Genomic DNA, 27,299 nt, shown 5'->3' on the forward strand with positions numbered 1-27,299 from the left:
ACATCTGATGGGCATACATAGTGGATGTTGGGAGAAGGTGGCAGGAGGTGCAACTGATCGACACCAGACTCTCCCTCTTCACATGGCCACTGATGCTGATCACCCCTTAAACCACCATTTCTATGAATGTTTAGTCCCGGTCATTGCTCCTTGTGAACGTGTCCACAAAATGTTTGTTCTTCTCATGTTTTATGCGGACATCTGGAAGCATTGTTTACTGGGATGCTATACCATCTGTGTGGGGCAAATGCTCATACGGATGGTTGTTTGGAGGAAACCCCCTTGATAACTGTGACATGTAAAGGTCTGTGTAGACATTGGATTGACTCGGTCAGTGCTCATTATTTTTCCGTGTAGATTGGCTTTTATGGATGAGTACTAAATAGTGATTGTACTGGGACACACATTTTAGTATATCTTATTTTCAAGTACTCCTTGGGGCTTTTAAAGGTAAGCAGTCACCATGTTCTTGCCACCTCATTTGAGAACAGCATTATATAGGACAGAGACCCTGATTCCAGTGATGTGTCACTTACTGGGCTGCTTGCTGAAGTTTTTATAAAATTTATGTTTTATCTTCTGCAGATCTAGCAGTTTTCTGAAAGCTGAGCTCTGTATAGCCCCGTCCACACCACTGATTTCTGTGTACACTGCATAGGCAGAAAGCTGCCAGTCAGTTGTGGGGATGGGGTTATACAGAGCTCATTAATATGGAGGACTACATGGCAGCAGGTTTACTAGTCCTTTAGTGGTAGTCACCTGCTAACACAGTAATTTTATCAAACCTACAGCAAACAGCCCAGTAAGTGACATATGGCTGGAAAAAGGGTCTCTGTCTATTATGCTTATTATTGAGTGGCAAAAATTCTGTGACAGATTCCCTTTAAGACCTTGGGAAGCCTACAGCTTTGAATTGATTGTTTTGAGCTGCTGGCACAATCAACAACAGCCTATAAATGCATGTTTAACATCACTAAATATGATGTAAAGTGGAGAATCAGCTGACAGTTTATAGAAACCTTCCTTTAATATCAGCGGCTGTAGTTTTCTACAAGGAGCTACACTGTTGTATTGTGGCATGTACAGTCATCCAGTTATCTCCTTATTACTCTGCTAGGATTACTCTGCTAGGATGACGCACAGTATGTACAGTGGCCACCAAAAGTTTAGCATTTTTTTAAAAGTGTGATGACTTCTGTCTGGTTATTGTGATGCCATTTCCTGGTGATGAATTGAAAGTGCATGAAGTTATCATCTTGCAAGAATTTAATTTTAACCAAAATGCTTTGGAATATAGGTATGGGCATTTAATTAAAAAAAAAACTGACCGCCAAAAGTTTTGCATATACTATTTATAGATCACAACATAGAGCGTAATACATAACTTAGTATTTAGTAGCATAACCTCTTGCTTAAATTACTGCACCACACTGACGGGGCATTGAAGCCATTGGGGTATTCAAGACATCCTGAGAGACCTTGCTCCATTCACAAATCTGCAAACAATTCACCTGTATTGCTATGGCTACGTGCCCCAACTCCTAGCCTTAACTTATCCCAGTGGTGCTCTATAGGGTTTAAGTTAGGTGATTGCCTTGGCCATTGCAACAGGCGAACATTTTTCTTTGCTAACCAGTTTTTGACTAAATTGGATGTGTGCTTAAGTTAATTGTCTTGCTGGAATATCCAGCCCCTGCCTACTTTGGTTTTACCATCTGGCAGCATTACATTCTCCAGTATATCCTTGTACGTGGTATCATTCTTATTTCCATAAATTCTATGCAGAGGGCCAATGACAGATGCAGAAAAGTAGCTCCAAACCATGACATTGCCACCACCATGTTTCACTGTAGGTGTTTGGCACCTTACAGCATTACGTTTTCCAATTGGGTGGTATATATAGTGCTTGCCACCACTACCAAACAGACTGAACTTGGATTCATCCGACCACAACACCTCTGTCTCTTTCTGTTGGCTGTGTACTTCGGCAAACTCAAGTCGGTCCTTCCGGTTATTTGCGGAGATGAAAAGCTTTTTCTCCACAAGGAGAAACCTTACCCCTTAGACCACAGTCCAGAGCCTCTCACCTAGCCAAATCAGTTCTCATACTTTGCACTGACGAGAGCCAATACCCCGAAACACTGTGTCTGCAAATTGAGATTCTGATTTGGCTTTTATCCTAAGTCATATTACAAGACTCATTAAAGGGTTGATTGTGACTTGTAGGATCGCTACTACCAACAGGTGGCGCTATAGAGTTCAAGTCCTCTTTCTCTCTGAAGAGACAATTTGCAAGCTTCTTGACTGGAACTTGTGCATTCAACCCTACTGTTCTTAGCTTCCATATTCTTCGTTTATTTTGTATGAAATCTGTACAGCAGTTCTATGGACATCAGATACTGACGTTTTCTTAATAAAGTGATCACAACTGGAGGAAGTTTTCCGTGGTCGTCCACTTCTTGGTCTGTCAGCGGTTTAATAACTTTCTTTTCTTTCTTTATTATATGTGACACTTGCCTCTTAAAGCAGTTGAATTCCTTAGCTAACTCTTTTTGGCTTTTGCCTGACTTCACCCTCAGAATAATAAGCTTCCTGACATCTGGTGATAAATTTGACATATTTTAATATAAAAACACACAAACAAAAAAAACTTTTTAGGCAAAATTCTACTACTCATAACAAACTATGCAAAACTTTTGGCCCAGCAAAAGTACAAAACTTACACATAAAGGGATAAAACAATGTCACACACAATTTTCATCCTTATAGCAGACAACCATTTGCTTCCGGTTTACTAAAATCACCAGGAAAATGGCATCACAACAACTAGTCAGAAGTAGTCACACTTTAAAAAAAAATTCAAAACTTTTGGTTACTCTTGAAAACTGACTTCACATTAAATATAGGAGAGCCACATTCATTGAATGCAATTTTTTTTTTTCTCAAAAGTGAGATTGGATCCTGGTAAAAAGGGTTTGGCATAGTTCCATTCATTGGGTGCAGCTCACTGGAGTCTGGCGAGTTCATGACCTGTAGGTTTCCCTCACTCTCTGCTGATTGACAGCTAGGGAGAAAGCTGTCTTTGAGCAAGGAGAGGCTATAGCTTAGGAAGGTGTCAGGCTCACAGCATGCTGTAACTAATGTACATATAAGTGGAGCTAAAATCCACCGTATTGATAAATGAAAGGCGCACATTTTCATAGCAGAAAAGAGCACATTACTGAAATGAGACCTAGTCAGTGACATAACTTGTACTTGCATGCATTGTTGCACTTCTGACATCTAGTGGTGGTTTGTGATTATAACAACCTTTTAGCATATTCTTATTTTTTTTCCCTCCTTCTTGCCATGTACAGTCATGGCCAAAAGTTTTGAGAATGACACAAATATTAATTTTTACAAAGTCTACTGCTTCATTTTTTCTAATGGCAATTTGCATATACTCCAGAATGTTATAAAGAGTGATCAGCTTAACAGCAATTACTTACAAAGTCAATATTTGCCTAGAAAATTAACTTTATCCCCCAAAACACATTTCAACATCATTGCAGCCCTGCCTTAAAAGGACCAGCTAACATCGTTTCAGTGATTGCTCCATTAACACAGGTGTGGGTGTTGATGAGGACAGGGCTGGAGATCAATTTGTCATGATTAAGTAAGAATGACACCACTGGACACTTTAAAAGGAGGCTGGTGCTTGGCATCATTGCTTCTCTTCTGTTAACCATGGTTATCTCTAAAGAAACACGTGCAGTCATCATTGCACTGCACAAAAATGGCCTAACAGGGAAGAGTATCGCAGCTAGAAAGATTGCACCTCAGTCAACAATCTATCGCATCATCAAGAACTTCAAGGAGAGAGGTTCCCTTGTTGCCAAAAAGGCTCCAGGACGCACAAGAAAGACCAGCAAGCGCCAGGACCGTCTCTTAAAAGTGTTTATGCTGCGGATCGGGCTACCAGCAGTGCAGAGCTTGCTCAGGAATGGCAGCAGGCAGGTGTGAGTGCATCTGCACGCACTGTGAGGCGGAGACTCTTGGAGCAAGGCCTGGTCTCAAGGAGGGCAGCAAAGAAGCCACTTCTCTCCAGAAAAAACATCATGGACAGACTGATATTCTGCAAGAGGTACAGGGAGTGGACTGCTGAGGACTGGGGTAAAGTCATTTTCTCTGATGAATCCCCTTTTCGATTGTTTGGGACATCTGGAAAACGGCTTATTCGGAGAAGACCAGGTGAGCGCTACCACCAGTCTTGTCTCATGCCAACTGTCAAGCATCCTGAAACCATTCATGTGTGGGGTTGCTTCTCAGCCAAGGGAATGGGCTCTCTCTCAGTCTTGCCTAAAAACACAGCCATGAATAAAGAATGGTACCAGAATGTCCTCCAAGAGCAACTTCTCCCAACCGTCCAAGAGCAGTTTGGCGATCAACAATGCCTTTTTCAACATGATGGAGCACCTTGCCATAAAGCAAAGGTGATACCTAAATGGCTCAGGGAACAAAACATAGAGATTTTGGGACCATGGCCTGGAAACTCCCCAGATCTTAATCCCATTGAGAACTTGTGGTCAATCATCAAGAGACGGGTGGACAAACAAAAACCTTCAAATTCAGACAAAATAAAAGCATTGATTTTGCAAGAATGGACTGCTATCAGTCAGGATTTGATCCAGAAGTTGATTGAGAGCATGCCAGGGAGAATTGCTGAGGTCCTGAAGAAGAAGGGTCAACACTGCAAATATTGTCTTGCTGCATTAACTCATTCTGTCAATATAACCTTTTGTTACTCATAATATGATTGCAATTATATTTCTGTATGTGATAAAAACATCTGACAAACACACATAAAAACCAGAGGCCAGCAGATCATGTGAAAATATAATATTTGTGTCATTCTCAAAACTTTTGGCCATGACTGTAGCAAACCTGATATAACTGATATGTTGTAAATGGTCAATGCACGTGTAAAGGTAAACTGTTTTCCAAGCAGGTTTTACCTAACCAAATAAAAGCAACAAAGTAATCTAAGACCAGGTTCACAACTGCATCATTATTTCTGTTTTCTGTTCTGTTATAGGAACAGAAAAATGAAATTAACATTGGTGCTGGATTCGTCACATGATGGATACCAGCGTCTTTGAATGTTTGTTGGGTCGGATTGCCATCATGAATTTACAAGAAAAAAAAATAGAATGTGTTTTTTACTGCTTTTTGGAGTAATCTGCAACTGAGTCTTCTACCCCGGGTTTTTGCTTCAGAAGGGAACCGAGCCTAATATATTGAGCTAAAAAGAAAACTCTGATTGAAAGGCAGATACATTTATAACAGAGCCATAGTCAGGTCTTTTATTACAAAGCAAACTATGCACGTACAGTAAAAATTCTTCCAGTCCTTGCTGTAATTTCTGTGTTACTCTTGTGTAGTCTAGAATATTGTGTACAATGTAAAATTATACGGTGGGGTTAGAATCGCATAATGTATTTGTTTTCAAATTTCAGGATGACCTCTCTGTGCCTTTACATCAAGAGGAATTGGATGGCTCCTCAGGGGTACTCTTTCCCTTTTTTGACAATGATACCAATATGCTGTATTTGGTAGGCAAGGTTGGTGTTTCTGAATCTGCTTCACACCGCAGAACATGGAGTTCACAATGAGCTAAACAATTTTATTTTTCCATAGGGAGAGGGGAATATCAGATACTATGAAGTCAATCTTCAGAAGCCTTACTTGCAATACTTGAATGAATATCGATCTAGCTTACCTCAAAAAGGAATAGGTGAGCTTTAAATATTATGTAAAGAACATTTATCCCACAATCAGGACATATACAGGGGTTCTTGGGCGATGTAATTTATTTACCATACATATATTATGTCAGTGTCACTGTACTTATAACTATTGACACCATACAGTACCCTAAATAACGCTCTTAGACTGCACAAAGAAATAATGACACTATGAACCCAAATGAAAAGCATATGTAGGAACATCCAGAGTACACTTACCAACCTGACTTCAGAGTGCCCCCATTAACGGGACCATTATAGATGAAAGAATGCAAGCAGAGTGTCCCTCATGAACCTAGTGCCAGAAGGTAGCTATCGCACCTATTCTGGTCTTAGATAAAGACATTTAATGGGTACATTCATGATGATATTGAGTAGGCAGGTTAAAATGTCGCTGAAATTGTAGTTATTTAGATTGCAGAAAATCTATGAATAATGCTTCACCATAGTATTTTTAGTGCTTGGATCTCTATTTATCTCTCCCATAGAGCTTCAAATCCCCCTTGATTTCATTACACCGCCATAGAATTACATAATAAAATTATGGCTGTCTGCAGGTACCTCCTGGAGGTGGCTCACTGTCAACAAATAGATAGAGATGATGTCAATGGGGGCTGTGTGAATGTATTTGTGGAAAGCTCTCCCTTGTGGCATCTGACTTATAAAATGTGGTTCCTTTTAGCAGTTGTGAATGCTCAGGTTTTTTTAAGCCTGAACCAGACACATTTAATGCCATAGTAGGATCTGCAAACACTATTGCCCGGATTCAAAGATTTTGCACAAGAAAACTGGAGTAAAAACCTTTGAAAAGTCGCCAAATTTTTCCCTTCACCCATGACAGCACCAGATGAGAGAGGATCCGCCCATCCAGATCAGGAAATCCACTCAAATAAAATGGCGGCACCTGTCCTCCACATCGGTTTGGTTTACTGTCATTAATCGGAGACCTCAGGATAAAGATGCAGCTGGAAAAAAAGGTCCCAGGCCTGAACCGGTGTCTGGAAGAGCAGCTTACCTTGTCGTGGCACCGATACGGTGGGTCTGGAAGCGCCAACACAGGGCTTGATTGCTGGTGTGGTAGGCAAGCATAAGCAGCTGAGGGTTCAAGGATAGAGGCACAGCAGCAGCAGCAACAACCACAGCACCAGCAGCATTTTCAAAGGAGCAAACACAGCGGTGGCTGTCGGCACAAGTAAAAGCGATAGTAAGACCAGCCAAAGATTCAGAGACTCCAGGAAGGAACAGCCCTGTGACCCGATCCATCCTCCAAATCCAGTACCCTTGAGTGACAACAGGTGGTGAGTGATCGGCCAGAAAGTTCTACTTGTTAATGGGGCCCCCCGTGTTTTTGTTATTTGTCCAAATAGGAAAGAATGTGCTGTTTGAATGTCCCCAATACTGATCAACTAGCATGGCATAAAAACTTGTGTGCAACATGCATCCAGAAAGCAAGCTGTGAGGAGGCTCCTGATTTTGCAATAAATCTAAAGTCAGTCATTAAAACAGAAAATAAGGACTCCCTCAAAACCATGATAAAAGAAGGTGCGAAAAAGAGACCTAAACAATTATCGGCAGATTCTGACAAATCCCCTAAAACAGATGGTGATTCTGATTCCGGATCCTTTGCATCTTTTCATCTGACAACCATGTCGGAAGCAGGCCATGCTTCACTGCAGGATGCAAAAGCAGGTTGATAAAAACGATAAGAACCACTATGGGGCGTATGGATACTAAAACCCCTAAATCAATTGAGGACGTTATGTTCAGTAACCTGGAACAGAAGAGAAAAGTGCATTATCTGTTAGTGAGAAGATTAAAAAAAATGTATTAGAGAACAATGTAAGAAACCAGATAGGAAACCTCATTTCACTAATCCTTGAAAAGGAAGTATCCATTTGACTAGGAGGCCACTTGATTTTGGGATAAAAGCCCAAACATAGATATCACAGTAGCCAAATAATTGAAAAAATCTACCTTACCCTTCCAAGACCAAGTGTTCTTCTGAGAAATGCCTGAGAAGCATTACCAGGTGCTCTGAGACCCGCCATTGCAGGGACTGCTGCAAGATCTATGATGGTCTGGTTACAGCAACTGGAAGAAAAACAAGGATAATGTTCCTAGGGAAAAAATCCTGGCTAATCTACCCTTAGTACAAGGGAAAGCAGCCTTTCTAGCAGACGCCTCAGCGGACTTGATGAACCTAGCACCAAGATCGGCAGCTCTCTAGCGTGGTTAGGAGAGCATTATCGTTGAAATGCTGGTCAGGGGATGTGCAGTCAAAAACTCAATTATGCTTTATTCCCTGTAAAGGAGAATTCCTCTTTGTTCAAGCATTAGATGACATCCTAGAAAAAGCAGGGGATAAAAAGAAAGGCTTCCCCAGTATTCCAATACCCAGTTACAAGAGAAGGTCCTTTTGGAAAAAAAAGCTATATCATAAGGAAGCCTCCCAAATCAGGGAAATTGGGAAGATAGGAAGAGGTAGAATCCCGGATTTATGTTTTGGGGTCCCTCCTCATAGGGAAGAAAAACTTCCCTGTGACACCAACATCCAGGGAGAAAGGGGGGAGGCTTTCCTTTCTCCCAGCCTGGAAGAGAATTTCTTCCAGCGGTTGGATACTAGACATAATACAGGATGGCCTGAAACTGGAATTTCATTCAATCCCTCAAGAATGACTAATAATAGCATCTGCCAGGAGATCACGCAAAGAACAGTCGGCATTGGAAATGGAAGTTCTGAATCTAGTCCAGAAAAAAGACAGAACCTTCAGGATTCAAGGATCATTATCAATTTAAGGGGGCTAAACAGACTTTAAATTTATTGCCCTTCAAGATGGAGTCAATAAGGACTGCCATAAATCTCGTATTCGCAGACTTCTACATGGTAGTATTGGATCTGAAAATCATGTCGATGATTTGTCGGTGAATCCCCATACACTCAGGTTTTGGAAGATAGAGTGGTTTTGAGACCTGACCCTGCCCACCTACCAAAGGTGGCTAGGAGATTCCATAGGGGTGAAGAAATCATACTCCCCTCTTTTTGTAATAGGCCTAGAAACCCAAAAGGTATGACAAAAAAGACACGTCACTCCGGAAATAGATGAGGGGTGCTCAGAACAGGATACCAGTCCCAATATACCATAAAGGAAAAAATCCGGCACTCCCAAATGCAAAAAATAGAAGTTCTTCTTTATTATTCACAGCTTAGTAATCCACATGATATACATTCAATATATACGTATATATTGAATGTATATCATGTGGATTACTAAGCTGTGAATAATAAAGAAGAACTTCTATTTTTTGCATTTGGGAGTGCCGGATTTTTTCCTTTATAGAAACCCAAAAGAGGAGCAGTTCCACACATTAGCTGTCAGAAGGGCCTTAATAGAATATATGGAAGCTACAAAGTATGGTGTCGCTGTCAGAAGGTATTAAAGCTCATTCCATTTGAGCAATCGCGACTTCTTTGGCAGAGAAGATGGAGGTTTCCATCAACCAGCTATGTAAGGCAGCAACTTGGTCCTGTCCTTCAACCTTCTATAGATACTACAAACTAGACTTATCCTCCTCAACTGATCTAACTTTTGGCAGAAGGGTTCTACAAGCGGTGATCGCTCCCTAAGGGCAGTTTCACACGTCCAGATAATTCCGGTACAGCTATCCGTGTGCATACGTATGTCATCCGTGTGACATCCGTGTGCTATCCGTATGTCCGTGTGTACCATCTGTGTGCTGTCCGTGTGCGTGTTTTTGAAAAATTATTTTCAATGTTAACCCTTTGACTTTTAAAAATGCACACGGACAGCATCCGTGTGCGGTACGTGTTTACACGGACCCATTGACTTGTATGGGTCCGTGTGATCCGTGCTGTTGCACAAAAACGGACATGTCAGCGTGTTTTGCACATGGACACACAGTCCATGAAAACACGCTGACATCTGCATAGACACATTCATTCGAATGTGTCTACGTGTGTAAGTGTCTCCGGTACGTGAGAAAAACTGTCACTACACGTACCTGAGACACTGACGTTTGAAACTGCCCTAAGGTGGATTTTTTTTCTCTATAAAGCTCTCAGGTGGTGCTGTCATGGGTGAAGGAAAAAATCTAAGTTACTTACCGGTAATAGGATTTTCCAGAGCCCATGTCAGCACCCTTATATTCCCCCTCTATCACCGGTTGTGGGTGCACTTTTTATGTTGAGTAATTAAATTGAGAGTGTGGTGATAACTTGGTGATGGTATGTGCTAATAATTATTTGGGGGTGCTTTCATGCTCTGTAAACCAACTGATGCAGAAGAGAGGTGACACCCTTTTATTTCAGCGGGTTTCCTGTCCTGTCAACCCCTGTGCTGGCTCCAGAACGATGGGATCTTGTTTGTATATAGTATATACACTGCTCAAAAAAATAAAGGGAACACTTAAACAACAGACTACAACTCCAAGTAAATCAAACTTCTGTGAAATCAAACTGTCTACTTAGGAAGCCACACTGTTTGACAATCAATTTCACATTCACACCGTGCGGCCCTCCAAAGAAATGCCACTCCACACAACTACTGAGCCACTGCCAAACCGGTCATGGTGAAGGATGTTGCAGGCAGCAGATAGCTCTCCACGGCGTCTCCAGACTCTGTCACGTCTGTTACATGTGCTCAGTGTGAACCTGCTTTCATCTGTGAAGAGCACAGGGCATCAGTGTCGAATTTGCCAATCCTGGTATTCTGTGTCAAATGCCAAGCGTCCTAAACGGGGTTGGGCTGTGAGCACAACCCCCATCTGTGGACATCAGGCCCTCAGACCATCCTCATGGAGTCGGTTTCTAACCGTTTGTGCAGACACATGCACATTTGTGGCCTGCTGGTGGTCATTTTGCAGGGCTCTGGCAGTGCTCCTCCTGTTCCTCCTTGCACAAAGGCGGAGGTAGTGGTCCTGCTGCTGGGTTGTTGCCCTCCTACGGCCCCCTCATCGACTCCTGGTGAACTGGCCTGTCTCCTCGTAGCGCCTCTGGACACTAAGCTGACAGACACAGCAAACCTTCTTGCCACAGCTCGCATTGATGTGCCATCCTGGATAAGCTGCATTACCTAAGCCACTTGTGTGGATTGTAGAGTCCGTCTCATGCTATCACGAGTGTGAAAGCACAACCAACATTCAAAGGTGTCCAAAATATCAGCCAAAAAGCATTGGTACTGAGATGTGGTCTGTGGTCCCCACCTGCAGAACCACTCCTTTATTGAGCGCGTTTTGATAATTGCCAATAGCAGCATGTGAAATTGGTTGTCAATAAGTGTTGATTTCTAAGTAGACAGTTTGATTTCACAGAAGTTTGATTTACTTGGAGTTATATTCTGTTGTTTAAGTGTTCCCTTTTTTTTTTTTGAGCAGTGTGTGTGTGTGTGTATATATATATATATATATATATATATATATATACTCGTGTATAAGCTGAGATTTTCAGCCCATTTTTTGGGGATGAAAGTCCCCCTCTTGGCCTATACACGAGTCATATACCCAGGGGTCAGCGGGGGAGGGGGGGCGGGGGTGTCACAGATCATACTCACCCGTCCTGGCACTCTCTGCAGCCCCCTCGCTTCTCCACTGTCTCCCTTCCTGCCTTCAGTGGTCATGTGGTACTGCTCATTAAACTCATGAATATGCGCATATTCATGAGTGGTAATGAGCGGTATCACGTGACTGCAGGAAAGGAGACAGTGGAGAAGCGATGCTGCAGAGACAGGATAGGTGAGTGTAGCGATATTCACCTGTCCTTGTTCCCACGCTGCTCACCGCCGTCTGCTGCTTCCTGTGTCTGTGATGTTTAGCCAGCAGAGGGCACGGTGATGTGGTTAGTGCACGCCGAACCCTCTGCTGGCTGAACAGTCACTGACAGAGGACACGTAGACAGTGGTGAGCAGCGATGGACCCCGGACAGGTGAATATCACAGGTGTCGGGTCCTGAGCAGGAGAGGTGAGTATAGCATTTTTTTTTGCAGCAGCAGCAGCATATGGGGGCATAATATATGGGGCATATTCTATGGAGCAGCATATGGGGGCATATTCTATGGAGCAGCATATGGGGGCATAGTCTATGGGGCAGCATATGGGGGCATAATCTATGGAGCAGCATATGGGGGCATAATCTATGGAGCAGCATATGGGGGCATGTTCTATGGGGCAGCATATGGGGGCATATTCCATGGAGCAGCATATGGGGGCATGTTCTATGGGGCAGCATATCGGGGCATGTTCTATGGGGCAGCATATGGGGGCATGTTCTATGGGGCAGCATAAGGGGGCATGTTCTATGGGGCAGCATATGGGGACATAGTCTATGGGGCAGCATATGGGGGCATAATCTATGGAGCAGCATATGGGGGCATATTCTATGGGGCATTTTATGGGGGCATAATCTATGGAGCATTTTATGGGGGCATAATCTATGGAGCATTATATGGGGCATATTATTCTATGGATCATCTTATGGGGCCATTATTAGCCTTTGTGCAGCATTATATGGGATGTATTTTGTATGGAGTATTATATGGGGCTCCTGATTCAATATGGATATTCAAAAACATTTAACCTACTGATGTCTCAATTAATTTTACTTTTATTGGTATCTATTTCTATTTTTGAAATTTACTAGTAGCTGCTGCATTTTCCACCCTAGGCTTATACACGGGTCAATAGGTTTTCCCAGTTTTTTGTGGCAAAATTAGGGGGGTCGGCTTATACAGGGGTCGGCTTATACACGAGTATATACGGTGTGTGAAATAAATATATATATATATATATATATATGAACAACGACAAAGCAAAGTCCAGCAATAACGTGAGCAATCCAGGATGCTGTTAAAAAATTTTTTCTTTTTATTCATAAATCCATTAAAATGCAATGGTCCAAGCAGTTCAAAACAGCAATAACGCAGGAAAGTCGTGCAGATAGGACTACGCGTTTCAGCGGTAGAACCTGCCTTCTTCACGGTCCAGAATCTAATCTGCTTTCCAAACATGGAACCTTATATACATCCCACTCCCATCAGGGTAATTATAAACATATGTGAGAGACTTAAAAACATGTGCTATAAAAGCAGATCAAACATATAAACTATCCACATATTGATCAGTATACAACATGCGAAAGAATTCAACATATTGGAGAAAAGTACATTAGGAATGTCCGATAACGTGATGCACAGTACCATTTAAGGCTATGTAAAACAAAAAAGGCTGTGCATATGCTGCAGAATGGTACTGTGCATCACGTGCAGTTCTGCTGCTTTTCTGCTGCGGTTCTGCAGGGTCAAATCTGCTGCGGAACTGCACGGAGTCTGCACTGTGTGCACAGGGCCTTAAATCTTATGGTCAGGTTATCGGACATTCCTAATGTACTTTTCTCCAATATGTTGAATTCTTTCCTTATAATCTTTATGCATGTTGTATACTGATCAATATGTGGATAGTTTATATGTTTGATCTGCTTTTATTCAATAAGGAATAAATTCTTGGACTTTAAGTGCGCTGCCAGACAGATTCAATAACCACACAAGGTTAAAAAAGTTAACCCTTTAATCCCTACGCGTTTCGAAGCATAACGCTTCTTCTTCAGGGGTTGATGTATCAACCCCTGAAGAAGCGTTATGCTTCGAAACGCGTAGGGATTAAAGGGTTAACTTTTTTAACCTTGTGTGGTTATTGAATCTGTCTGGCAGCGCACTTAAAGTCCAAGAATTTATTCCTTATTGAACTGTGGTGCGGTTCCGCTGTGGACCGTTGGACGTGCAGCAGGCTGACATACTATGCAGGCTTTACTTTCTCTTTGAGAAGGTGAGTATAATACTTTCAGTATTTGTACAATTTACCCGGATAAGACCCTATTGCGCTTATGTTTCAACCCTTTAGTGAATATAATTTCTGATCTGCTTTTATAGCACATGTTTTTAAGTCTCTCACATATGTTTATAATTACCCTGATGGGAGTGGGATGTATATAAGGTTCCATGTTTGGAAAGCAGATTAGATTCTGGACCGTGAAGAAGGCGGGTTCTACCGCTGAAACGCGTAGTCCTATCTGCACGACTTGCCTGCATTATTGCTGTTTTGAACTGCTTGGACCATTGCATTTTAATGGATTTATGAATAAAAAGAAAAAAATTTTTAACAGCATCCTGGATTGCTCACGTTATTGCTGGACTTTGCTTTGTCGTTGTTCACATTTGTATGGATGGACTCCTACATCCAGATCCGGGCACAACGGAGTTAACCAGGTCAGCTGAGGTTCCAGGTGGTTCACAGGAGTGAGCTGGTCTACATTGTTGGATATATATGTATATATATATATACACTCACTGGCCACTTTATTAGGTACACCATGCTAGTAAGGGGTTGGACCCCCTTTTGCCTTCAGAACTGCCTCAATTCTTCGTGGCAGAGATTCAACAAGGTGCTGGAAGCATTCCTCAGAGATTTTGGACCATATTGACATGATGGCATCACACAGTTGGCGCAGATTTGTCGGCTGCACATCCCTGATGCGAATCTCCCGTTCCACCACATCCCAAAGATGCTCTATTGGATTGAGATCTGGTGACTGAGGAGGCCATTTGAGTACAGTAAACTCATTGTCATGTTCAAGAAACCAATCTGAGATGATTCGAGCTTTATGACATGGCGCATTATCCTGCTGAAAGTAGCCATCAGATGTTGGGTACATTGTGGTCATAAAGGGATGGACATGGTCAGCAACAATACTCAGGTAGGCTGTGGCGTTGCAACGATGCTCAATTGGTACCAAGGGGCCCAAAGAGTGCCCAGAAAAAATTCCCCACACCATGACACCACCACCACCAGCCTGAACCGTTGATACAAGGCAGGATGGATCCATGCTTTCATGTTGTTTACGCCAAATTCTGACCCTACCATCCGAATGTCGCAGCAGAAATCGAGACTCATCAGACCAGGCAACGTTTTTCCAATCTTCTACTGTCCAATTTCGATAGGCTTGTGCAAATTGTAGCCTCAGTTTCCTGTTCTTAGCTGAGAGGAGTGGTACCCAGTGTGGTCTTCTGCTGCTGTAGCCCATCTGCCTCAAAGTTCGACGCACTGTGCGTTCAGAGATGCTCTTCTGCCTACCTTGGTTGTAACGGGTGGCAATTTGAGTCACTGTTGCCTTTCTATCAGCTCGAACCAGTCTGCCCATTCTCCTCTGACCTCTGGCATCAACATGGCATTTCCGGCCACAGAACTGCCGCTCACTGGATTTTTTTTCTTTTTCGGACCATTCTCTGTAAACCCTAGAGATGGTTGTGCGTGAAAATCCCAGTAGATCAGCAGTTTCTGAAATTCTCAGACCAGCCCTTCTGGCACCAACAATCATGCCACGTTCAAAGGCACTCAAATCACCTTTCTTCCCCATACTGATGCTCGGTTTGAACTGCAGGAGATTGTCTTGACCATGTCTACATGCCTAAATGCACTGAGTTGCCGCCATGTGATTGGCTGATTAGAAATTAAGTCTTAACACACAGTTGGACAGGTGTACCTAATAAAGTGGCCAGTGAGTGTATATATATATATACCTGAGTGTAGAGCCCCGCCCACTCCTCATAGCGACATTCACTATAATATCCCACATCATCCCGTCAGCCAGAGCTACTGGACTACTACCCCTATTATCCCACATCGTCCCGTCAGCCAGAGCCATTGGACTACAAATATCCCACATTATCCCTTCAGCCAGAGCTACCGAACTACTACCCCTAATATCCCACATCATCCCTTCCAGCAGGGCCACCGGACTACTCCCCCCTAATATCCCACATTATCCCATCAGCCAGAGCCACAGGACTACTACCCCTAATATCCCACATCATCCCGTCAGCCTGGGGTCAGAACCAGAGCACTGAGTGGAATGGCCCTAACTTCCATACCGGAGATCCCTTTAAGAGGGAAGATGTGCCTATGGGATGGAGGATGTGTGATGGGTATATGGGCACGGGAGGGGGTGATTCATTTCTGTTATGTGCTCTCTGCTCCTTTCTGGGGGACAGACAATGGCTGGGAGCTTATGTTCCCAGGGATGCTAGATTTCTCCCACCCAGTCAGTGTCTGCTGAGGTGTTTTCTCGAGTGAGAAAACTGTTGCTCATAGCAACCAATCACAGCTCAGCTTCTTTTAAATAACTCTGGTGAAATGAAAGATGCTTCGTGATTGGTTGGTGACACACACATTCAATTTTATATATAGATGTATCTATAAACATATATATATATATATATATATATATATATATATATACTACATACTGTATACAGTCATGGCCAAAAGTATTGACACCCCTGCAATTCTGTCAGATAATACTCAGTTTCTTCCTGAAAATGATTGCAAACACAAATTCTTTGGTATTATTATCTTCATTTAATTTGTCTTAAATGAAAAAACACAAAAAGAATTGTCCTAAAGCCAAATTGGATATAATTCCACACCAAACATAACAAAGAGGGTGGACAAAAGTATTGGCACTGTTTGAAAAATCATGTGATGCTTCTCTAATTTATGTAATTAACAGCACCTGTAACTTACCTGTGGCACCTAACAGGTGTTGGCAATAACTAAATCACACTTGCAGCCAGTTAACATGGATTAAAGTTGACTCAACCTCTGTCCTGTGTCCTTGTGTGTACCACATTGAGCATGGAGAAAACAAAGAAGACCAAAGAACTGTCTGAGGACTTGAGAAACCAAATTGTGAGGAAGCATGAGCAATTTCAAGGCTACAAGTCCATCTCCAAAGGCCTGAATGTTCCTGTGTCTACCGTGCACAGTGTCATCAAGAAGTTTAAAGCCCATGGCACTGTGGCTAACCTCCCTAGATGTGGCCGGAAAAGAAAAATTGACAAGAGATTTCAACGCAAGATTGTGCGGATGTTGGATAAAGAACCTCCACTAACATCCAAACAAGTTCAAGCTGCCCTGCAGTCCGAGGGTACAATGGTGTCAACCCGTACAATCCGTCGGCGTCTGAATGAAAAGGGACTGTATGGTAGGAGACCCAGGAAGACTCCACTTCTTACCCCGAGACATAAAAAAGCCAGGCTGGAGTTTGCCAAAACTTACCTGAAAAAGCCTAAAACATTTTGGAAGAATGTTCTCTGGTCAGATGAGACAAAAGTAGAGCTTTTAGGGCAAAAGCATCAACATAGAGTTTACAGGAGAAAAAAGAGGCATTCAAAGAAAAGAACACGGTCCCTACAGTCAAACATTGCGGAGGTTCCCTGATGTTTTGGGGTTGCTTTGCTGCCTCTGGCACTGGACTGCTTGACCATGTGCATGGCATTATGAAGTCTGAAGACTACCAGCAAATTTTGCAGCATAATGTAGGGCCCAGTGTGAGAAAGCTGGGTCTCCCTCAGAGGTCATGGGTCTTCCAGCAGGACAATGACCCAAAACACACTTCAAAAAGCACAAGAAAATGGTTTGAGAGAAAGCACTGAAGACATCTAAGGTGGCCAGCAATGAGTCCAGACCTGAATCCCATAGAACACCTGTGGAGAGATCTAAAAATGGCAGCTTGGAGAAGGCACCCTTCAAATATCAGGGACCTGGAGTAGTTTGCCAAAGAAGAATGGTCTAAAATTCCAGCAGAGCATTGTAAGAAACTCATTGATGGTTACCGGAAGAGGTTGGTCGCAGTTATTTTGGCTAAAGGTTGTGCAACCAAGTATTAGGCTGAGGGTGCCAATACTTTTGTCCGGCCCATTTTTGGAGTTTTGTGTGAAATAATCAATGTTTTGCGTTTTGCTTCATTCTCTTTTGTGTTTTTTCATTTAAGACAAATTAAATGAAGATAATAATACCAAAGAATTTGTGTTTGCAATCATTTTCAGGAAGAAACTGAATATTATCTGACAGAATTGCAGGGGTGTCAATACTTTTGGCCATGACTGTATGTATGTATATATAATGTGTGTGTGTGTGTGTGTTTGTCACTGACATTTGTGTGTGTATATATATATATACAGTGGGGCAAAAAAGTATTTAGTCAGTCAGCAATAGTGCAAGTTCCACCACTTAAAAAGATGAGAGGCGTCTGTAATTTACATCATAGGTAGACCTCAACTATGGGAGACAAACTGAGAAAAAAAAATTCCAGAAAATCACATTGTCTGTTTTTTTTCATTTTATTTGCATATTATGGTGGAAAATAAGTATTTGGTCAGAAACAAGCAATCAAGATTTCTGGCTCTCACAGACCTGTAACTTCTTCTTTAAGAGTCTCCTCTTTCCTCCACTCATTACCTGTAGTAATGGCACCTGTTTAAACTTGTTATCAGTATAAAAAGACACCTGTGCACACCCTCAAACAGTCTGACTCCAAACTCCACTATGGTGAAGACCAAAGAGCTGTCAAAGGACACCAGAAACAAAATTGTAGCCCTGCACCAGGCTGGGAAGACTGAATCTGCGATAGCCAACCAGCTTGGAGTGAAGAAATCAACTGTGGGAGCAATAATTAGAAAATGGAAGACATACAAGACCACTGATAATCTCCCTCGATCTGGTGCTCCACGCAAAATCCCACCCCGTGGGGTCAGAATGATCACAAGAACGGTGAGCAAAAATCCCAGAACCACGCGGGGGGACCTAGTGAATGAACTGCAGAGAGCTGGGACCAATGTAACAAGGCCTACCATAAGTAACAAACTACGCCACCATGGACTCAGATCCTGCAGTGCCAGAAGTGTCCCACTGCTTAAGCCTGTACATGTCCGGGCCCTTCTGAAGTTTGCTAGAGAGCATTTGGATGATCCAGAGGAGTTTTGGGAGAATGTCCTATGGTCTGATGAAACCAAACTGGAACTGTTTGGTAGAAACACAACTTGTCGTGTTTGGAGGAAAAAGAATACTGAGTTGCAACCATCAAACACCATACCTACTGTAAAGCATGGTGGTGGAAACATCATGCTTTGGGGCTGTTTCTCTGCAAAGGGGCCAGGACAACTGATCCGGGTACATGAAAGAATGAATGGGGCCATGTATCGTGAGATTTTGAGTGCAAACCTCCTTCCATCAGCAAGGGCATTGAAGATGAAACGTGGCTGGGTCTTTCAACATGACAATGATCCAAAGCACACCGCCAGGGCAACGAAGGAGTGGCTTCGTAAGAAGCATTTCAAGGTCCTGGAGTGGCCTAGCCAGTCTCCAGATCTCAACCCTATAGAAAACCTTTGGAGGGAGTTGAAAGTCCGTGTTGCCAAGCGATAAGCCAAAAACATCACTGCTCTAGAGGAGATCTGCATGGAGGAATGGGCCAACATACCAACAACAGTGTGTGGCAACCTTGTGAAGACTTACAGAAAACGTTTGACCTCTGTCATTGCCAACAAAGGATATATCACAAAGTATTGAGATGAAATTTTGTTTCTGACCAAATACTTATTTTCCACCATAATATGCAAATAAAATGAAAAAAAAAACAGACAATGTGATTTTCTGGATTTTTTTTTCTCAGTTTGTCTCCCATAGTTGAGGTCTACCTATGATGTAAATTACAGACGCCTCTCATCTTTTTAAGTGGTGGAACTTGCACTATTGCTGACTGACTAAATACTTTTTGCCCCACTGTGTGTATATATATATATATATATATATATATTGTGAGGTGCCAAAGGGAGAGGTACTAGAAAACAGGTATATTTCTCCCCGTTTCATTTCATATGTCTCCCTGTACTGATGATGAAGCCAGTTTATTTCACTGTAATCCAGTCCTGGTTTCCTTAGTGATCAGCATGGAAAGGACTGGTAGTTCCCCCTCCACTAATTGAATCCAGGTTTTGGTTTCCTGACTGGTCCAGCTGATATAATCAGGAGGAGCTGGGATCTCTCAGTCTAATCTCGCCTGCTGAGCTGGGAGCTGACACAGTAAGATTACATGGACTTGTTTGCTGTTATATAGGTTTATTTTGTAGTTAGCCTGCTATTGTTAGTTAGTGGCCAGACGGCCTTAGATGTTTTATTTCATGTTTGGCATGTGTAACATTGAATAACAAGTGTGCACAATAAATATGCCGTGTCCATATTCATGTGGAACCTGCTAGTCTGCTGAAGTGACTTCATAGCCACACGCTTGTGCCAAAGCAAAGATCCCAGCTGGGCTATCTATTCCCCACAAATGGTGTTTCGAATGCGGGCACTTGTGGCTGCTGGACTGTGACTGCAGAGAAAACGCTGTGTATGTCCTGGCTGAAAGCTTCTGCGCTTTTGAAGAGCCAAGAGTCCAGTAATATGGAGGAACTAGTGAAGCAGTTATTGCAAGCAAATGTGCAACAACAGCAGACTAATGCTTGCTTCCAGAAGGCTCTGGAGCAGCAACACCAGATGCAGCAAGAGCAGTTGGAGGCAATAAAACAGGCCTTGGTTCGGCAACCCCGAGATGAGGGAGACCGTGCACAAAGCGCTGCTAGCGCGCAGAAAGCCGTACAGAAGACTTTGCTTAAAATGACCGCAGATGATGATGTGGAAGCATACCTCACCGTGTTCGAACGTATTGCAGAACGTGAGCACTTACCGCTGGACAGATGGGCTGAGGTAGTCGCTCCATTTCTAAGCGGAGATCCACAAAAGGCCTATTACGATCTGAGTGGAGCGGATGCTATGGACTATATCAAACTCAAAGGCGAAATCCTGGCAAGGCTGGGAGTAAACACGTATGTACGTGCACAGAGGGTGCATTTATGGAATTTTGTGGAGCATCAGCCAGCCCGCTCACAAATGCATGATCTCATCCATCTAGCAAAAAAATGGCTGCAACCAGAGGCTTTGACGTCCGCACAGATGGTGGAGCGTGTTGTTCTACACAAGTACCTGCGGTCCTTACCCGCTAAGATCCAGAGGTGGGTTGGACAGGGTGACCCAACTACCGCTGACCAGATGGTGAATATGGTCGAACGCTACAATGCTTCTGAAAGCCTACTCCAAGGGACGTTAGCACCCCACTGGCTCCCCAAGAAATCGCTGGAGAGTCCTGCGAAACCTACTTCATCTTCAAAAGAAGAGAACGTCACAATGAAGGGTAGCAGACCTACAAAGGACTACGGAGGTGCTATGGGCTCACATCAAGCCAGCAGACCTCATCTGGGATCTCCATCGAGGAGACAAGGGCCTATACAATGTTGGCGATGTCGCGGGCTTGGCCATGTAGCAGCTAACTGCCCCATGACTACAGAGCCAATGGACTGTAAAGCTATGAGGCGTCTTTCATTATATGTGCAGTCAGTCTGTGTGGCGGAGACCCTCACGGGAAATGAACAACACGTATGCCACGTCGAGGTTGACGGTTATAGTGTGAATGCCGTCTTGGATTCCGGCAGTCAAGTAACTTTGGTACATGCCAGTTTGGTGGACTCTAGCCCCCTAACGAACTTAACCGTGTGCATTAGTTGCATCCATGGGGATACTAAGAACTACCCCACTGCCTGGGTTACTCTTGCCACGCCAGTAGGGACCAAAAGACATCAGGCGGCAGTCATAAAGTCTATGGGACACAGTGTAATCCTGGGGAGAGACTTTCCCTTATTTTGGGACTTGTGGAACTTCAAAAGTGGCATGAACCCTCTAGTTGAAGACGGTACTCCGGAGCTAGCCCCTGAACCATTGCAGCAAGACGACGGAGAACCCATCTCAGAGGAAGTACTAGAATCTGCGGACTCTCCTCTGGCTGTGTATGCAGGCGAGGAAGACCAGCTAGAGGATGTTTTAGAAATGCCTGATCTTGAGGTGGCCCGTGGTAAGTTCGGGACCGCTCAGCACCAGGATCCTACTCTAGCAAGGGCGTGGGAAAACGTAAAGGTCTCCGAGGGAAGACCATTGTACCCAGGGGCTCAAAATGAGTTCCCACACATGGCGGTACAGCAGGATATGCTGTATCACATAGACAAGGTGCGAGGAGTGGTGGTAGAACAACTAGTGGTACCTAAGTCCTTTCACCAGGTAGTTTTGGAGTTGGCACATAAACATCCCTTGGGAGGACACCTGGCGGTAGAAAAGACAAAACACCGTATTCTGCAACGTTTCTTTTGGCCGGGTCTAGTGGGAGACGTGACCCAGTACTGTCGGTCATGTCCTACGTGTCAATTGACCGCGCCTATGTCACATTTTAGAAGCCCCTTAGTGCCCTTACCAATAATAGAGGTGCCCTTCGAGAGGATAGCAATGGATATAGTCGGTCCGTTAGTTAAATCTGCCAGGGGTCATCAGTACATTTTGGTAGTATTGGATTATGCCACGCGTTATCCCGAAGCAGTGCCCTTGCGGAATGCCAATGCGAAATTAATTTCAAAGGAGCTGGTTAATATGTTTTCCCGCACCGGCATTCCGAAAGAGATACTTACGGATCAAGGGACCCCCTTTATGTCTCGTATATTTAAGGATTTATGTAAACTACTAAAAATCTCCCATTTGCGTACCTCAGTATATCACCCTCAGACTGACGGTTTGGTGGAGCGCTTTAACAAAACCCTAAAGGGAATGTTGAAAAGGGTGGTGGATAAGGACAGGAGAGATTGGGATGCCCTACTACCATACCTCCTGTTCGCTATACGTGAGGTACCCCAATCCTCCACAGGCTTTTCACCTTTTGAGTTGGTTTATGGGCGGTGTCCTAGAGGCCTGTTAGATATTGCCAAGGAGACTTGGGAACAAGAGGTGACTCCTTATCGCAGTGTAATTGAACACATAACACTTATGCAGGACCGAATTGCAGCAGTTATGCCAATAGTTAAAGAGTGTTTAGAGCGCGCACAACATGCCCAAAGCACGGTATACAACCGAGCGGCTAAAACACGAGTCTTTCAACCCGGAGACAGGGTGTTGGTATTGGTACCTACCGTAGAAAATAAATTTCTTGCAAAATGGCAGGGACCATACGAAGTGCTGGAACGAATAGGTGAAGTAAATTATAAGATACACCAACCAGACAAGAGAAAGCCCGAACAAATATACCACATAAACTTGCTTAAGGCCTGGCGGGACAGGGAGAGTCTGGTGGCAGGAGCTGCCCTTGAGGATGGGCCTCAAGGGGCACCACCTTCTAAGGTAAAGTACCCCCAGGTAGCTCCGCCAGAAGTAGGTATTGCAGACACGCTATCTGAAAGCCAAAAGCGAGAGACCAGGGAATTCATACAGAGGAACGCAGATGTTTTCTCGGAACTTCCTGGCCGGACTCACCTAATTAAACATGACATTGTTACTGATCCACAGGCGCTGGTACGGCTAAAACCATATCGAATTCCGGAGGCTCGGAGACAAGCCATTGCCCAGGAAGTGAAGAAGATGTTAGAGCTCGGGGTCATTGAGGAGTCCCGGAGTGATTGGGCTAGCCCTATCGTACTGGTGCCCAAACCCGATGGGACTATCCGATTTTGTAACGATTTTCGGAAAGTAAATGAAGTATCGAAATTCGATGCCTACCCAATGCCAAGAGTCGATGAACCGATAGAGAGACTGGGTTCGGCCAGGTACATATCCACTATTGACTTAACAAAAGGTTATTGGCAGATTCCCCTCACGGAATCAGCCAAAGAGAAAACTGCCTTTGTTACGCCCCAGGGATTATTCCAGTACCGCGATATGCCATTTGGGTTGCATGGTGCCGCAGCCACCTTCCAACGTCTCATGGATATTGTCCTAAAACCCCTTGGCCAGTATGCGTCCGCATACTTGGACGACATCATTATCTTTAGCGATGACTGGGACACGCATTTATCAAAAGTACAAGCCGTCTTAGACTCCCTAAAAACAGCTGGGTTGACTGCCAATCCCAAGAAATGTACGTTGGGATTGGAAGGGGCTCGCTATCTGGGATATAGCATAGGGAGAGGCGTTGTGAAGCCTCAAGCCAATAAAGTGGATGCTATTCAAAATTGGCCACGACCGGTAACCAAAAAACAGGTTGGAGCTTTTTTAGGGATCGTTGGTTATTATAGGCGGTTCATCAAACATTTTGCGACCATCGCAGCTCCTCTCACAGATCTTACTAAGGGGTCAAAATCTGTCACAATAAAGTGGAACGCAGAAGCAGAGGAGGCCTTTCAGTGATTGAAAACAGTCCTCTGTGACCAACCAGGGTTGGTTGCACCAAACTTTAAACGGGAGTTTATTGTCCAAACGGACGCCTCTGGGGTGGGCCTCGGCGCGGTTTTGTCTCAAGAAGTAAATGGCGAGGAACACCCAGTGGCCTATCTAAGCAGAAAGCTTACGAGAGCAGAAAAGAACTACAGTGTAGTTGAGCGGGAAGCCCTGGCTCTGAAATGGGCCCTGTGCACCTTGCGCTATTATTTACTAGATCGCCAGTTTAGGCTAGTGACGGACCATTCGCCCCTAACGTGGATGTCCCGGGCAAAAGAAGGCAATGCGCGGGTGACACGCTGGTTCTTAGCATTACAAGGCTTTAAATTTTCCGTTGAGCACAGGGCGGGCACAGCGCACAGAAATGCAGATGCGTTGTCTAGAACGCACTGCTTGGTGACTCGTCGAGTCCGACCCCACGGGCTCGAACAGAGGAGGGGGGTGTGTGAGGTGCCAAGGGGAGAGGTACTAGAAAACAGGTATATTTCTCCCCGTTTCATTTCATATGTCTCCCTGTACTGATGATAAAGCCAGTTTATTTCACTGTAATCCAGTCCTGGTTTCCTTAGTGATCAGCATGGAGGACTGGTAGTTCCCCCTCCACTAATTCAATCCAGGTTTTGGTTTCCTGACTGGTCCAGCTGATATGATCAGGGGGAGCTGGGATCTCTCAGGCTCTCTCATCTGCTGAGCTGGGAGCTGACACAGTAAGATTACATGGACTTGTTTGCTGTTATATAGGTTTATTTTGTAGTTAGCCTGCTATTAGTTAGTGGCCAGACGGCCTTAGATGTTTTATTTCATGTTTGGCATGTGTAACATTGAATAACAAGTGTGCACAATAAATATGCCGTGTCCATATTCATGTGGAACCTGCTAGTCTGCTGAAGTGACTTCATAGCCACACACTTGTGCCAAAGCAAAGATCCCAACTGGGCTATCTATTCCCCACAATATATATAATGTATTCTATGTGTATATATCTAGTGTTTTGTGAGCTGCCAGTGTGATTTTACAGTAGCCGCATATGAATTGCCGGCTTTTCAAAGGACACCGGTGCGTATAAATCGGACGGCATACGCATGGTGCGAGTGCTGTCCGTTTTTTTTCTCGCACCCATTGACTTGCATTGGCGAGTCTCGTCCGAGATACACAGTAATACGCAGCATGCTGCGATTTTTTTTTTTCTCAGTCCGATTTCGTCTGAGAAAAAAATCACAGATGAGATGTCACCTATTGAATAACATTGGTCCGAGTGCAATCCGATATTTTATCGGATTGCACTCGTCCGTATTTCTTGCCAGTGAGTATGAGCCCTTACGCTGTAAATCTCAGAAACAATTAAACTGCATTTCACTGTGGCTTTGGATAGCACGATGGTGGCAAATACATTAAATAATACCTTACATCTTAGTATATGACATGCCATATAATGAAACAATGTTCTCCTGTGCATTCAGTGCTTCAATAAGAAAACTCAATTATATTCTGTTTATGTAAAAATGTTACGTTTTGATATAACGAGATATTTTTATTTAATAGGTGTTTTGCCAAAAAGGGGTGTTGATGTCTCCTCCTGCGAAGTGTTTAGATTTTACAAACTAGTCACAATTAAAGGACTTATAGAACCTGTATCAATGATTGTGCCTAGGAGGGTAAGAGCAATTTTTCTTCTTGGTATAGTAAGCCAAAAGACCAACATGATTTTTTTTTATCTGCACGATACTTTGTATACATTGCCAGTTCCTTATTTCCCCTTAGACATATATTGCTTCCCTATTATCCCAGAATCCCCACAATCAGAGATCATGGTATTCTATCACACATGCTAATGTGGCTGTTAATTTTGCATCCTTTTCTTTTGTGCCTTGCAGTCGGAATCGTACCAGGAGGACATTTACCCAATGACAGCTGGAACCCAGCCAGCCCTTACTGCACATGAGTGGCTGAGAGGAATTAATAGAGGTCAGACAGGGATACCTTGAAAGACATTGCTTTTGCTGTTATTGAAGCACTTACTTGATTTCATTTTTCTTTTTTTTTCTTCTTAAAATGCCTGTAGGAAAGGTTGTCCCTCTGAGCACTTATCAGAAGGAATATGCAACCAACTGCATGTATGAAACTGGTCTGGTCTTTGAAATCCAGATGTAGCTCAAATTCTACAAAGTACTTGTAAATGGAATGGAATTAAGCAGTGAGGAAAGCTTTAAAGTGCCATAATGTTTAATATTTAAGTACATCATCAGCCCGTGAACATCTACATCAAGCACCGAGAGCAGCTGCCTGATGCCGGAGTGCCATTTCTATCCCCCTTTAGAGCCCGAATCAGACTATACTCTGTAATAATTTATAAGAATACTTCCTTATCAGGCCTTTCATATTTGGACATCCGAAACTAGTGAAAGGCCACACTGCACACAATACACAAAGCCTTCATAGGCAAATAGCTACACATAAGTATCTGTTCATATCTTATTTAGTCATTTTTAAACAAAAAAAAAACAAGCTAATAAAATCCCCAAAAAAAAAAACAGATTCGGCACCGCTGCACCACCATGGTCTCTTAGACAAATTTAAAGAGACCCCTCACACACAATGTGAACGCCATATACCCCAAGGAACGGGTGCTCAATCCTGAGAAAATATACAAAGTCCAATAGCACAATGAGAGAAAAAAGGATGGCACTCACTGTTACCGAAAGTAGGACCCATTGAAGCGCAGGAGCGCGAAACGGCCGTTGCCCGCGCTCTGCATTGCTCTCAAGCCTATGCATTTTTATCCATGAATTAAAGACTTCTACTTTCGGTAACAGTGAGTGCCATCCTTTTTTCTCTCATTGTGCTAACAAACTAATAAAAAACACAAGTACTGTATGTACATTAGAAGTCAATAAAATACATGTCTGTCTGTACCACATAAAGTAATAAATGCACACGTATTGCAAGGATATAAAATGCAAACCCAATCGGAATGACATGAAGACCAACAATTACAAAGAACTCTGAAAACAAAAAGGTCAGTAAAACAGAATATGGCGAAAATATCAAAACCTTTATTTAAATATACAAGTGGGTATGCGGTGGCTGAAAGAGACAGGTGTACACACAGGGTTAAAATTACATAAAAAAGAATAATCATAAAAATACATAACCTTTAAGATGTAGGTATAGATGGGCATATATAATGCCTGCAAGGTGATAAGCATGTGCAGTAATCAGTAGTGCAAAAAAAGTATACAAATTTATATGTAAATATGTAAACTCCAAGTGAATAGTCGTTACCAAACTTTTACTGTTAATCAACAAACTAAGCCTCGAATAACACTAAACATGTGTTAGGGACGGCGGAACGCACTAAATATTAAATAATGGAAAGTGCGTTTGCCG

General features: G+C 43.3%; 1 protein-coding gene across 2 annotated transcripts in view; it reads left to right on the top strand.

Annotated features, from left to right (window-relative positions):
- CORO2A (coronin 2A) overlaps positions 1-27,299 on the top strand; it is a 234,296-nt gene that overhangs the window by 196,654 nt on the left and 10,343 nt on the right. For both annotated transcript variants that reach the window (XM_073549712.1, XM_073549711.1), the window contains exons 7-10: positions 5,496-5,600; positions 5,677-5,773; positions 25,455-25,567; positions 25,787-25,877. In XM_073549712.1, coding sequence (XP_073405813.1) covers positions 5,496-5,600; positions 5,677-5,773; positions 25,455-25,567; positions 25,787-25,877 — 406 coding nt within the window. The remainder of the gene's footprint in view (positions 1-5,495; positions 5,601-5,676; positions 5,774-25,454; positions 25,568-25,786; positions 25,878-27,299) is intronic.

This window comes from Dendrobates tinctorius, unplaced genomic scaffold (genome assembly GCF_039654945.1).
Source record: "Dendrobates tinctorius isolate UK_male_01 unplaced genomic scaffold, ASM3965494v1 ptg000160l, whole genome shotgun sequence".
Lineage (NCBI taxonomy): Eukaryota > Metazoa > Chordata > Amphibia > Anura > Dendrobatidae > Dendrobates > Dendrobates tinctorius.